Genomic DNA, 13,747 nt, shown 5'->3' on the forward strand with positions numbered 1-13,747 from the left:
GGGTAGTCTATGGAGCAGATGTATGGCAGCCGGCCTTTCCGAATCAAATGGCAGCTTGCAGCACCTGGTCAAAGTTACGAGGGTTAACCCAGTGCTGCCAAAGCTGGAGGGCAAATTGATTGCCTGACAGGATGTGGGAGTATGCTAAGTCGAGGTCGGGATCTATGGTAAAGCATTAAAAAGTGATGGAGTAGTTGTTTCAATACAAGCTTGTGGTGTAAATTAAAATTTACTCTAGAAGCGAAGACTTTCTGTTTCGGTGCATCTCGCACTAAAGCAAACACCAACATAAGTAAACTCTATGGTGATAAAACTAATGCAGCATCTTGCCAACACTTGTTAAATGGAGGTAATGTCACCATTTTGGCAACACTGGTATACTGAAGTTGTTCTGTGCACACTTTGCTGTTCCTTGCAACCGTTCTTCAAGCAATCTTTCTGCGTCTTCGAAATCCTTTGGAAGCTCATTTCCTGTTTAGTTTGTCGCAAATGTCTGCTTTCCCGTAACCTCCTGTCTGTCATACTGATTGCACTGTAATGTCTGCTTCTGTTTGGCTTTCAATTGCCCTGTCATTCTCTGTCTGCTCAAACTTTTCCTTCTGTGCTAGTCGTGTAACCCTAACTTACGTAGTGGTATAGTTGTCTTTGCTTTCACCTTGGTCATTAGGAGCAAAGTCACTGTGAATCAGTTACTTCTTATGTCAACTCTTTTTTCCTTTAAATGTTTGTTCTCGGCTTCCGTGGCAGCCATTCTGTTGCCACGCGCATGTTTGAACGGGTTTCTAAGCATGTTGTGTATGTTTCTGGTCTGCAATCTTGTAAATATTGCTATCTCCGACGATAAATGTGAGACCGACAGCTCGTTGCCATCCATACGCATTTATAGTGCGGCTTCCGAATCGAAACAGACTTGCGCTCCAATACCCCTGACCTCCCTACGTGCCAGGAGATAGCTTTAGAAAAGATCTGGGTTACCGAGATAGCTTGATTTCCATTCCAAACAGCTTGTATTTTTAGAAAAAATTTCTTGCATATATTTTTTCATGTGGCCTTTGCTATCTGAAATATAACGTAAACCGACTCTTAGTTGAGCGTGGGAGAGTAAACAAATATTGAATTTTGGGAAAGGGTGTTAACTTTCATCTCATTGTGAATAATCTCGTTTTTTAGGTATGGCTCAGACCGTAGTTCTTACAGCTTATAGAGCTTTCCTAAATGTGTTTGTTCTACCATAATTTGCTGCAGGTTAAAAAAAGTAGGACCAGCACCTGTTGCAAAGTTCTCTGCTTGCCATGATTTGTGGTTTTCTCCTCTCCGCTCACCCCTCTCCAGTATTTACTTGTCTTAACCTGCAGTAGACTTTTGTAGGACCTTTTTTTTTAAACTATATTTACATAGTGCAGGTCTTACGTTGAACTTTGTGGTTTGCCTGCACGTGTTTGTTATAAAAGTACTTACGACTGAGTTCCACTTCATTATATCTGTGAATACTTTAGCGGAAAATATTAGGAATATGATGACATTATTGCACTAGGTCCACAATCTCCATTTGCATCATCTCGATGGTTAGGACTAGAACAGCCGATTATGAGATGACTAGACATGACTGAACTGACTCTGGAAAATGTGCAATTAAAACATTGGTTGATCGTTTTGTGGAGACATAATAGTATGCATGTGACCCTGCCTGCCACCCCTCCCAGACATTTGTTGTTCGTGGGTATGTCCATCACCGTGGGAAAAGCATGACAGCCATGGTGCTTTCGGGCCCAGTATAGATTGTCAGTGCTATTTCAGATTTCTTTTCCCTTTTATGGTAGAACAAGTGAATGTCCCATCTTTTGACCTCCTATATTTGTTTATTGTTTCTTTTTAGGACTCGACTACACATAGCCCCTGGACGGGCATCTCCCAGTTTCTGCCGACGACGCAGAAGATCATCCAGTTTGCCGAAGGCAAAGAACCAAAGGTGAACTTTTGTTGCGTGCAGAACTTCCTTTTTTATTTAATTTGACCTTTGTTATACAGTAGACACATTATTCCGAACTTCAAGAAGCCACAAAGTTTGTTTAAATTATAAAAAATTCATCTAAATATGATGCATGATAAAATTATAATTTGAAATAGGGATGGCTACACATACAATGCAGATATTTGATGTTTTCCTCTACACGGGCCTACTAATCATGAGCAGGTATGCCACACATGAAGCATTGATGAAATGTACGAGATCAGGTTATTCATCCCTCAAAAATGTCTGTTGTGGACTGTTTAGACAGCACATGACAGCTCAAAACAAAGTTAAGTTAGTTCATCCAGCAAAAAAAGTTGTCTATTGTGAACTATTAGCCCCCGTTGAGCTCGCTTCTAACCGAACGCCGGTGCACTGCAGAGGAGCAACATCTGCGGAAGCAAGCTCCGCGGGTGTTACTTCTCTGCAGTGCACCGGTGCTCGTCAAGAAGCGTGCTCACCAAGGCCGTGAGAACAAAAAGTATGAATTGCATGAAAACGCCGTTCGAATTGAGCTACTTTTAAAAACATAACAGGACAACCAATATTTTTTAAATTTGTTTGAATTAACCACAAGTGAGAAAGATCCGAGTTTGAATTGTCGTAAGCCTGCTGTGGTAGGCCTTTTCTCTCTGCACTTCGAACTGCGGAGCGAACGCTGGAGAGGGCAACAGAAGGCAAGGAGGTACACGCCTCCTCTCCACTGTTCGCCTTTCCAAAGTGGAAAGAATGGAGGATTTTATGGGAGGATCTTGTCCTGGTTTTCTTTACCTGCAACGGGGTACAATGTCTCATAACAACACGCCGTCTATTGCTTTGTTCTTTACAGTGCAGAGTTGAGCAGTGCTTGGGAAACCCAAAGCTGTCTGTGTAACTTACACATCTGGCTCTTTTGATTCTCAAATTACCTAGTATATTAGTTCTTGAAGCTTGCCCTTTGTTGAGACTAGTTTTTTTTTTTTTTTTTAGACTTCTGGCATTACAAGTTGCGGTAGTACCTCTCATTAGTAAAGACTCCTATAGCAAAGATGTGGGTGTAGTGAAGCAGAGTTTAAGTATGATTTTAACAGTGGTGCAGGTGTTTGAGGTGCTGTACTGTGAGGACACTGATGTATACCTAGTAAATTTGAGTATTATTTGTCAATGGTCCTTAAGTAGGGTCCTTCGTTCTTGGGTTTTATATCTCAAAAATAAAGGGGGGGGGGGGGGGGGGGGGGGCAAAAATTGGGCATTTGTACCGAACTGGTAATAAAAAAAAATCAAGTTAAAAAATATTCTGAAATTTAGTTTTTTTTTTTGTTTTTTTATATTTAGAAAGGTGTAGCGTAATATCCTGTTAGAACGCCCACCCGAAATGAAGAGGTAAATGGTGAGAAACATGGGGTGGGCTATCTTTGGGGAAGTGAAGACATGTGAAGTGGCACAAAGTTGGTAATTTCATTTTACCTTAAATGAGTAGCAGAACATATCATACATGTGACAAAAGGTTGATGTATCAATGAATAGAGGTGTTTGTTTGGAAAATGTTTAGGCTCGCTTTGGTAAAATGGGATTAACACATTGTACCTGTGGACGTAATCTGTAGAATGGGATTATCTACTGACTTTGGGGAACATTTACTTTTCAGAGCACGGACAAGATAGTATACGTCGCTGGAGCGTTTGACCTCTTTCGTATCCTTTACTGGGCATTGCTGTCCATTGAGATGACTTCCTTTGGATCCTAGCTACCCGTCTTGAGAACTTGCGTTTTCCTCGCTTCTCTATTGTAGATCTTGAGTTAAATGGTGCCAGGAGACGCTCGACAATGGCACGACGTGCACTGGTGGAACTAAATTTTTTCAAGTGCTAGGGAGGAACTTTGATGCACAGCATAATTGACTTACTTTGACTGGCTGTGTGCGGAGCATGAAGAACGCAGATGATAATCTTATCATCCGCGTTTCCACACTGCCAGCCTTGTGCTTGTTGCATGAATGGTAACTTTAGTGCACCTCAGCTCTTCCCACGTGCTCGAAAGATTTTCCAAAAATTTACTGATTTGGGTGGTTTTAGATGAAACTAAGGAAGTTTCTGATTGAAATCATGTTTATTTGCACTAATTAAAAAGGAAATTTATATATTTTAGTTCATTATCTAATTTGTCACGAGTATTGGCCGGCTATATTGTGTTCATCTGGGTGTATAACTAGCCTGCATAGACCACATTAGTGGTCTATGCAGGCTAGGTCTATGCAAGTTAAATCTATACAGGTTGATAACTTTTTTTTTTTAACACATTTCAATTTATTGTTTAACTAGCACCAAATAGTCTCAATTGCAGGTCATCATAACTTGCATAGATAGAGGAACTGTATGAGATTTAATGTTGTAAAGGAATTTATGTAAGCATTGTCTTGAATTGAATGTGACATGAGCTTTCGGACAGGTTGTAAATGTAGCCTCCTCTTTGGTTGTGTAAATCGAGTATAGAAGATTTGTTTCCAATACCTTAGTCTGTGCCCAAGCATTTGTTGTGTCAGCATAAATTGTTGGCGATCAGCAGTCTCTGCAGATTAGACGGTTCCTTGACCTTGTTGTTATTGAGATGTCGGCTACCTGGACTTCCTTGAGAAAGCCAAAGCGGAAGGGGATTACCTCATTGTTGGTCTACACACCGATCCGGTGAGCACATCTAGATCAACTTGGCATATCTGCAATCTGCAATCATAATCAACCAATCAAGCGTTCTCTCTGTCTTTACCACAGTATGCAGGAGAGCTTTCCTATCCTATGTCTCGTTAACTTGGTGAACGTAGCTAGCAAAGTGCAGGATAGACATAAATGCCCTTATTATGAAAGGTAGGGCATTTGAAGAGTTGTAATTTTTGCACGGCCAACCTTCCACATAACCAATCTACGAGTGACTACCGTATTTTGTATTGGTAATGACTCAAACGGAGAAGAAATATTTTATCGGAGTCGGTTTACCATAGATGCTTTCAGCTTCATTGGAGGAACTAAAATAAGGTAGATTTTTCTAGGTGGTGGCCATGATTGATTGATTGAATGCTGTGATAAACATAGGTGTTTTCTTGTGTCAGGTGGTGAACCGGTACAAGGGTTACAACTACCCTATCATGAACCTCCACGAACGCGTTCTCAGTGTCTTGGCCTGTAAGGTAAGTCCAGTTTCATTCATTTATTCATTTTTTTTATTTCGGTTTATTATATTTCATAGCAATACACAATCAATATTTGGACCCATAGCTATAGTGCTTTACAGACAAAAGAGGAATGTCTTCATTTCGTTAGACGTGGCGGGAATTTCTCGCTTAACAAACTTAACAATTCCCTCTATGAGGTTATAGCGTGTCAAGAATGAAGCGTAGGAATAGTGTCTAAAAAAGAATTATGTTTTTTGTTGCTGTTAGCATGTGCCAATGCACAGTTTTTTTTCATCCAGTAGTCCCTCGCTCTTTCTTTTTCTTGCTCCATTTATATGCAGCATTCGTTCATGCACGTTCATGTTGACTGGCTATTTCCTCGATTACAGTATGACTTTTTAGTGAATAGAGATTGGTTATATATTCCTGTTCGGGTTTTTGATTATGTTAGTACTTTATTGATGAAACGCTCAGGCTTTATGCAGGTCTCACTTTTTAGACGTTACTGTGACGTGTACCATCCAGAAACTAACACTCTTCGCACAGTCTCCTTGAAAACAAAACTGGCCCTGTTGTAAAGCGTAAGCCTGCCAATTGCAGGAGCTGTTATCGATGTGTCCTTTATGATTGTTCATTTGTTTTTAGTATGTGAACGAAGTGGTGATCGGAGCTCCCTATTCGGTGTCAGCGGACCTCATGGACCACTTCAGGGTGAGTTCCACCAGCGAGCACAGCACACAGGCCACCGTGTATGGAAAGATACACGTTCGCATTGTCTCTTCGTGGTCTCGGAGAGCAAGTGGTTGAAATACGCAAATGAATGGACCGTGCCGATTGAATGAAATAAAAGTTGCATATGGTGCTTGCAAAATTTTTGTACTCAAGCAGTTATGCACTGTTGGGGTCTATACCTTCTGCTTCTACTAGCCATACAAGTTACATTTTTTTTTACCAGCATGCCCACGTCGCGTCGTGTCGGCACCGCACCGCTAGTACTTGCGACATTTACGGCACTTGGTTGGCCGTGAAACTTGCATAACACCTCCGGTTTATACAAGTGATGCGAGAAATTTTGTACTACAATAAAATGCTACGTACGGGACCACTAGCAGTTTTTAACAGTGTTAAAGTGTCATTAGGACTGCCATCATTAGCTTTACACAGGAGTGTGGTGCTATGCTATACATTTGCAAGTTATAAGTGGTACTCTTATATATTTGGGTTGCACTGTATGAGCTCTGCAGTTAAAACTTGATTTTACGAAACCCAATTTTACGAATGTCCCGGTTTAATGAACAAATTCGGATCCCCCGCAGCTGCCTATAGGCTTAATGCTTTTAAAAACTCGAAATAGCAAAACAAACCTGGCCGCCAGACCCGATTTAACAACGCACTCCGTAGGCAAATATACACTAAAGGAGATTTGTTTTTATTCCAATTTATGGCGTCTAGAAAGTCTGGAGGCGTGCCGCCGGCGTAAGAGCAGTACAAGCGAGGAAGTGGAGGCATCTTCATTCTGGTTCTCACAAAACTACGAAATAAAACTGCACGGAACGACAGACCGCATTTCCTTCCTGGCTTTGGATTAGTTGTACCAGATGGCAACAGCGGCGGCGATTGCTTGATGCCGCATGCGACAGATGGCAGCATTGATGCTCTCCTGCTAAAGCCCCATCTCCTCCGCCGCTTTTGCCATGACTGGTTTCCACCTGCTCCACTCGTTGCCCTAATCTCTGGTTTTGCGTGTTTTTGCCCTTCAGGCACGTTATTCGTTTTTTTTTTTTTTGCCTTGCTCCGTGCATTCCTTGTCGCCGAAGGACAGACCCTCCGAAGAAAAAAAAAAGTGTCCCTCGAAGAAAAGGCAAACTTAATTCGTGCCATCGTGAGTGGACTAAAGAATTGCGACGTGTCCACAGAACACGGTATCCTGGCAAGCACGCTTTCAACCATCTTGAGGGCGAAGGACGCCATCGTCCTTGCAACTTCATCTGGGAACACTTCCAAGAAAGAACGACTGAAGACCACCCTGCTTGAGAAGCTAGAAGAAGCCTTCTTATTCCGGTTTAACGATATGCGAGCCAGAAACATTCCGCGCAGCGGGGAAGCGGTCCGACAGAAGGTGCACGGTTACGCGCATTTGCTCGGTGTTGACGGGTTCAAGGCAAGTCTGGGCCGGCCCTCGCACTTCAAAGAGCTCTACGGGATTCTTGGCAAAGTGTTGAGTGGGGAGTCCAGCGTGAACGAGCGAGCGGCGCTATTGTGGATTTAACTGTAATTAATTTTCAGGTCTCGGTGACTTCTTTAAATCGAGGTTCAACTGTGGTTGGTGACAGATTATGAATGCAATAGAAGCTCCACCTCCAGTATGTGCTCGTTGAATTCCGCCGGGCTTTTGGCTGCGCTTGCTCAAAAGTGTTATCAAAGGCATAAAGCTTGTGCTGAAGGCAGAACATATATTGCATTCTGATGCATTGTACTGAGGGGCACTTTCCACCTTGTTCGGTGTGCCCCAATGTTTCATGTCTTTCAGGTGCATATTGTGTGCCACGGAATGACACCCATCATGCAGGACGTGGATGGGAGTGACCCCTACGCAGTGAGTTTGCACCTTCTCTGTGCCCGTTGACAGAACAAGTGCAGTGTGATCTCATGTCGTGGGTGATATCGTGAAAAAGAACCGGGTCATGCATCCACGCCCTCTATCATATTTTCTTGTTGGTAAGCTGAATCTGAGAAAGATTTAGAACAAATATGTTTTTGATGCAGAACAGCATTCTGACAAAAGCTAGCTCGTATTTTATGTTTGTGCATGGCAGATTACGTGACCTGATGTCACTTTGTCACATTAGTTGGGGCGTATAGTTGCAAAGTCGCATGAGGCCACGGTGTCAACATTACTGGATCTAGTAATATTGGATGTCAAGTCGTAGTGTAATGTACCGGGGCTACATCCCGTGATGTCATTACGAAACATCACAGTGTCATCTGACGCCGTGCCATGTGATTTAAACATCTGCATAGCTTGAAGTCGCGTGACGGTGTCACGTAATTAATTGGAGTGTCCCAATAAGAAGAAACCTCACGAAAACCCACCGTTTCTCATACACTAGAGTTCTGCATGTGACAATTCGGTTGACAGATTAAAATACAGCTGCCGATTTTTTTCTCGATCTGTCATAGCAGTGGAGTTCTGTGAGAGGGAGGGTACCGTGTGCTACGAAATACAGAAATACACATCAGTCTCGAACTTGAGAGTCAATGGTCTGTTCGTCCGGTTGTCATTTCCTCAAGGAGCCCAAACGCCTGGGCAAGTTCAAGACACTGGACAGCGGCAACAGCCTCACGACGCACGACCTGGTGCAGCGGATAATCCGCAACCGTCTGCTCTTTGAAGCGCGCAACTTCGAGAAGGAACGCAAAGAGGTGGCCATTTACGACGCATGGCTGGCAACCCGCCCACCAAACCACAACGGAGAGAGCAACAGCACGAGTGGTTGACGCGCACCGAGAACGCTGCCAAAGCCAGACGTGTTCGTTGCACATTGTCTGCCTCCATATGCTTCGACACTCTTTTTTGTTCGGAGTCTTGATCCCTACATTTTGATGTTGGGAGCGTTGCCTTGCACCTGAGCAGCCTCTGTTCTGTCATTTTAGAGTAGATTTCCTGGCACATTAAATGCGAAGAAGCGAAGAGTTAGTTTTGAAGACTTCACCGAAAAAGTTTGACTTTTTGGGGGAGTCAAAGAAATGTGTTTGTTTCTTCGTTCTTGTGGGATTGCACGGATGCAGTGTGGACTGGAAAATTTATGTGAGCTATAGAGGCCAAGCGCAAGCCACAAGGGGAACATTGTGGGTGCTTCAAGATGGCTGCTGAGGTTTAGGTAAGCGATATTGTGCTCCTGGCAGAAAGGCAGGGCCTCCTCGGCTTATAGGAGCCCTCTAAGGGCTCAGAATCGAACCTTCCTGAGGTGAATTACAGCGTTTTCACGAAATGTTAGCAGCCATTTTGGTGACCCCTCATATTTCTAGTTTCAGACCTATTACTCTTTCGAGAGCCGTATCTTTTGGGGGCTCACACTTTCTCGTTCTGTGTCAGGATTGAAAAGTTCTGCTAGGTGGAGTGGTGAAATTTTAATGGACCAAACAAATACATCTTTTTTTATTCCAAATCATACAAAAGATTTTTTTTTTTATGTACTTGGGAAGTTTATTTCCTGAATTTGTGTTCATTTAGTTCAAGCTAAAGAAGAACATATATTGTTGAAAATACCCTCAATTTTTTTTTTCCTTCATATTTTAAGTCTTGCAGCAGATACATTTTGAGCTGACGGAAGGGATCTGTTGCCAATACTTTTAACTCTTAGGATACCTATTACAAATTGGAAGGCCACTTAACATACACATCAAGAATCACTGCTTCTCATTTTCAAATGCAGCCTATGGATGTTTCTTGATGAATAAGCCTGAGTGTCAACAAGAAATCTTGATCTTGGACTTTAGCAGTTGTGTATCGCAACTATGCCAAGAAGTTTCATAAAGACTGTACATGAAAAAACATGAAGTGTAGTGTAGATCATGCCCGAGTTAAGAACAGCTTAGTATAGAATACTTTAGGATGTTTGTGTGGACTGAACTGGTGTGAAATCTCTCTATGTATTTTGGTGCTAGCATTTCCTGTACAGTTTTCCTGATACAGTTGTACCCTGATGCAGTTTGTCAGCCTCCAAAAGAGACCTATTTTTCCAAAGGGACTTGTGCAAGGAGTTAAACCCTGAGTAGTGCAGGAAAAGTTTACATGGGCACATATCATCCACAGACGTGCTCAGTATTAAATCTTGAACTATGTTGTTCTACATCTTCAGAAATTGCCTTTCTCTCACAGCTTGTGACAGGGTTTCTGCAGAAGCCTTGCAAGGAAAGATTTATCTAAGGCATATTTTTTAAAACTTCTACAGAAAGGTTTCAAGGATAGTCATGGTGGCCAAGGACAGATAAATTGTTTCCTTTTGTAAGAACTTGGTGAACATTTTTTTTTCAGGTATATAGCTAAGAGTTGGTTATTGTTTGAAAGCATAAACAGGTGCAGATCTCTGAATTATGCTTCATAAACTTGCCTTGGGGTTAGCGTTAATGATATAGCTGATAAACACATTTCAAAAAAACAAATTATTTGTGCAATTTTAGCTAGGCCATGCTTGTTTGTGAGTCGTGATTTGGACGTTTTGTCTTCAGAAATTCAAGGGTCTGTCTGCAAAATCAATGGCAAGTTTGGGTGAAAAGTGTTTTCAGTTTGTCTATGACCTTCTTTAAAATGGAGGTTCGTTTAGGACCTTTGGAGCAAGCAAATTTGACAGAGCCCTTCCACATACACTTGGTCAGGGGTAATGACAGATCTAATGAAGCTGTATGCAGGCACCTTCAGAATAAAACCTATGGTAATCTCCAGATAATTAAGGCAGGTAAAGAAGTGAAATTACCTCGAGATTGCCGAAATTTCTTCTAAAGCTTATTCAAGGATGGTTTATGACTTGCTATGCAAGGGCATGTTCTAGTCCTTGTCCAAAGAGGGATGTTTGTCAAATTCTTGGTGAGGCATCTCAAGCATGGTGTTTGTCACTGGGCAGGTTTGCCTGACATTTATGTTCAGCAAGTTTTTGGGTTTGTCATTCTATGTAAAGCCCGACATTACCTACCCATGGCCAGTTTTGCTTGGAACAGATATTTTTTCATATCTGAAGTGTGCTCCTTACCAGGGCCAAAGCTTAAAAAGTGTTAGATGCCTGAATATGCCTATGCAGTTATAGGAAGGTCTGCATTATTGCGTGGAACCTACTCAGCCCTGGAAACATAGTCTGAACGTTTGTCTGTAAATAATAATGAAAACTCGTGGAGTTGAAAGCACATCTGTATTTCTGTTTAGAAACTGAAAACTCCCTGCTTATCCCAATTCTGTTTTTGCAAATTTGCTGCTCTACCTAAAAATAAATGTTTGATTTTACTGTGTAGCATATTCCCCAAGTTCACTGGATTTTCACGCGTTTATGCCAATGCCTTGAAAATGTGTTGTATAGTACAATCCTGTACGTAAGTAAATTTGTTTTAGCTTGAGTTCTTGTCATAATTGAGGATCTTACGTGCACACCTTGTGGCGTGAATGCTCGTGACAATATTATCTTTTTTGGCCCGTTTCCCGTGCAACTTTGCTAAACTGCGTGCAACTTTAATTTTTTTATTTCCTGATATGAATTGGTGAGGCCGGGGACATGGGTATACACTACCATGCAAGAACCTACATGATCAGCCAAAGAGGTGTGGTTTAGGTCCTCTCTAATCTGTCAAAATTGTATTGCTGGACGATTTTGGGAAAAGTACATGTAATGTATGGCTTCCTCACTTTGCTTTAAAGTATTGTCTTTGTATACATGAATTTGATGAAGCTCTATTGCTGGCACTGTCTGAGTCTTTTATGGCACCACGCAATTTTGAATGAAAGTACAGGGTATAATTGCCTTAAAATTAAGAAAGCAGTCCTTATCGATCATTTTAGACATTGTTAGCGTAGTGTCTGGCTCGTAATAATCTCCTGGCACCCTCGTGTTGCATATCCTCGACAGTAGCAGCACATATTTTTTTTTTTTTCTAAACAAAGAAACCTTGTATACCTTTTTGTAATGCAACCTCGTCTCTGTGAGGTAGCAGCGTCTTTTTCTAGCCAGTCTCTCCTTTAAAAAACATAACTTGAATATCCTGACATTACAGTTATTGTAATTCAGTTTTCTTGCCATAGGGGTAAAGGGCATTCTTTTATCGCGTGTGAACCTTGTCAGATTCTTGTGCTTGCGAGAATTTGATGCTAAAAGTTTGTTGAAGTGTCACAAGTTACATGTTCTGCAATGCTTTTTCCAAGGCTGAAGTCGTGCCTGTCCTTCCAAAATCTTAACTTTTGTGTATAATATATACCACCACTAATGATATTCTGCACAGGTGCACGAACTAGTCACAGGAAAACGGGAGGGCATTTGTTATCTTATACACTTGTTATTACTTTGTTACGATTGGAATGTTATTTACAATAAAGCACGTCCGTGTAGCCTTCGCAACGAGTTCCCAAGGCAAGCTCCGCCGCCATGGAAGTGACTGAAACCTTGTTCGCGTCCATGGTGGCAAAGTTTGTAAGCTTCCGTTGTGCGTGTTTGTGTTTTGCTTGTTTATTTTTGAAGGGACAGTCAAGCAGTATTGTTGATTTGGCTGCTGAGAATTGCTGATCTGAATAAATTTCGTTCTAGCAATGCAGCAATACGTTTTGAAAAGTACTCGCCCCAGTAGTGTCTTCGTGGATTGTCCGAGGTCGCCATATTTTGGACATGCGCTTTGACCATTCATTGGACACGACTACTGCATCAGCACTCGGCGACGACTCGGATCCAATCACACGTTGCGTGTAAAAAGCGATACCCAAAAATAGGGCAACCGCCAGTGTCACCTAAAAAATTTAAAAAAAAAATTATATATATGTTTGTAGAAAAAAAAACGTTTAGTGTCCCTTCAAAAATCAAGCTGTTTTATGTGAGGACGCAACTTTGCGAAGGACCTTGCAGAGGATCTGTCTTTTTATAGATTGCACATAGTATGCTTTTCCCGGGTAGGATTCACGTTTTCTGGGATGAAGTGCCATTTAGTTAAAATTTCTTACTACCAAAAGAAATCCAGATTTCATCGGAGGAAATATTGAAGAGGGCAGCGCATGATTCGCTTATCAGTGGGCACGAGGTATTTGTCAAGTACTTTTACGAGAACTGCACCTATGCCCTTATGCGAAAAAATCTTATAAATTTCATACTTTTGCTAGTGTTTGACCACAAGCGTTGAAATTTTAAATAAAAGTGTTTCACCTATGCAACTTGTTTGTGTGCTTTATAATTTTTTTACCAGTTTTGTTCCAGTCAAAGGCAAATCCAGAACTCCGTTTTTTTTTTTTTGTTTTTTTTTTTTAGGGGGGGGGGCGGGGGGATTAGTAAGGATACTATTCTCCCATTCGACGGAGACGCTAGGGTGCGACCTACCCTCTTTGAACCCTCGTCTTTGAGAGGGAGAGAGGGTCGACTTTGTTTTGAAGGGGGGGGGGGGGGGGCGACCGCCTCCCTCCCTCCTTTTTTGGATCCGTCCCTGGTTCCAGTGCTTAATAAAGGCCGACGTGCAGTTCGCGCTTTCCACATCTTTTGCGTTTCCTCCTCTCCTGCCCTCCTTTTCTCCCTTCACCGCCCTCGGCCACCTGTTTACCGCCCTCCCCCGAGGGGCCAACACGGAAAATGGATTAGGAGACGCCTCCGTTAATCTGGCTTAACCCGCCGAAGAGGGGGCCTGTTGCTTGACTAAAAATTATTTCGCTGCTCGAAAAAAAAAGACAAAAAGAAAAAAAAACCGCCGCGGGCAGCGACCGAATGTGTTTTGCCGGATGCGCAACGCTCCGTCCGCCTTGAACAAGCTTGTGTGCATTGAACTGACATTTCTCGAAGAGCGGCAGGTTTAGTGTAGGTCCTATCATATGGTCCTGCAAGACCTCCCTGTCCGCCACAAGCTAGCCAATAATT

The 13,747-nt window shown here is 42.2% G+C and overlaps 1 protein-coding gene across 2 annotated transcripts in view; it reads left to right on the forward strand.

Annotated features, from left to right (window-relative positions):
* The window catches only part of LOC8041206 (ethanolamine-phosphate cytidylyltransferase), a 25,187-nt gene extending 12,131 nt beyond the window's left edge, over positions 1 to 13,056 (forward strand). For both annotated transcript variants that reach the window (XM_002414487.4, XM_029967536.4), the window contains 7 exons: positions 1,877 to 1,969; positions 3,639 to 3,684; positions 4,598 to 4,674; positions 5,094 to 5,171; positions 5,802 to 5,867; positions 7,687 to 7,752; positions 8,448 to 13,056. In XM_002414487.4, the coding sequence (XP_002414532.2) occupies positions 1,877 to 1,969; positions 3,639 to 3,684; positions 4,598 to 4,674; positions 5,094 to 5,171; positions 5,802 to 5,867; positions 7,687 to 7,752; positions 8,448 to 8,654 (633 nt within the window). In that variant the 3' untranslated portion in view covers positions 8,655 to 13,056. The remainder of the gene's footprint in view (positions 1 to 1,876; positions 1,970 to 3,638; positions 3,685 to 4,597; positions 4,675 to 5,093; positions 5,172 to 5,801; positions 5,868 to 7,686; positions 7,753 to 8,447) is intronic.
* Positions 13,057 to 13,747: the final 691 nt, after the last annotated feature.

Source organism: Ixodes scapularis, unplaced genomic scaffold (genome assembly GCF_016920785.2).
Source record: "Ixodes scapularis isolate PalLabHiFi unplaced genomic scaffold, ASM1692078v2 PGA_scaffold6__148_contigs__length_123643588, whole genome shotgun sequence".
Lineage (NCBI taxonomy): Eukaryota > Metazoa > Arthropoda > Arachnida > Ixodida > Ixodidae > Ixodes > Ixodes scapularis.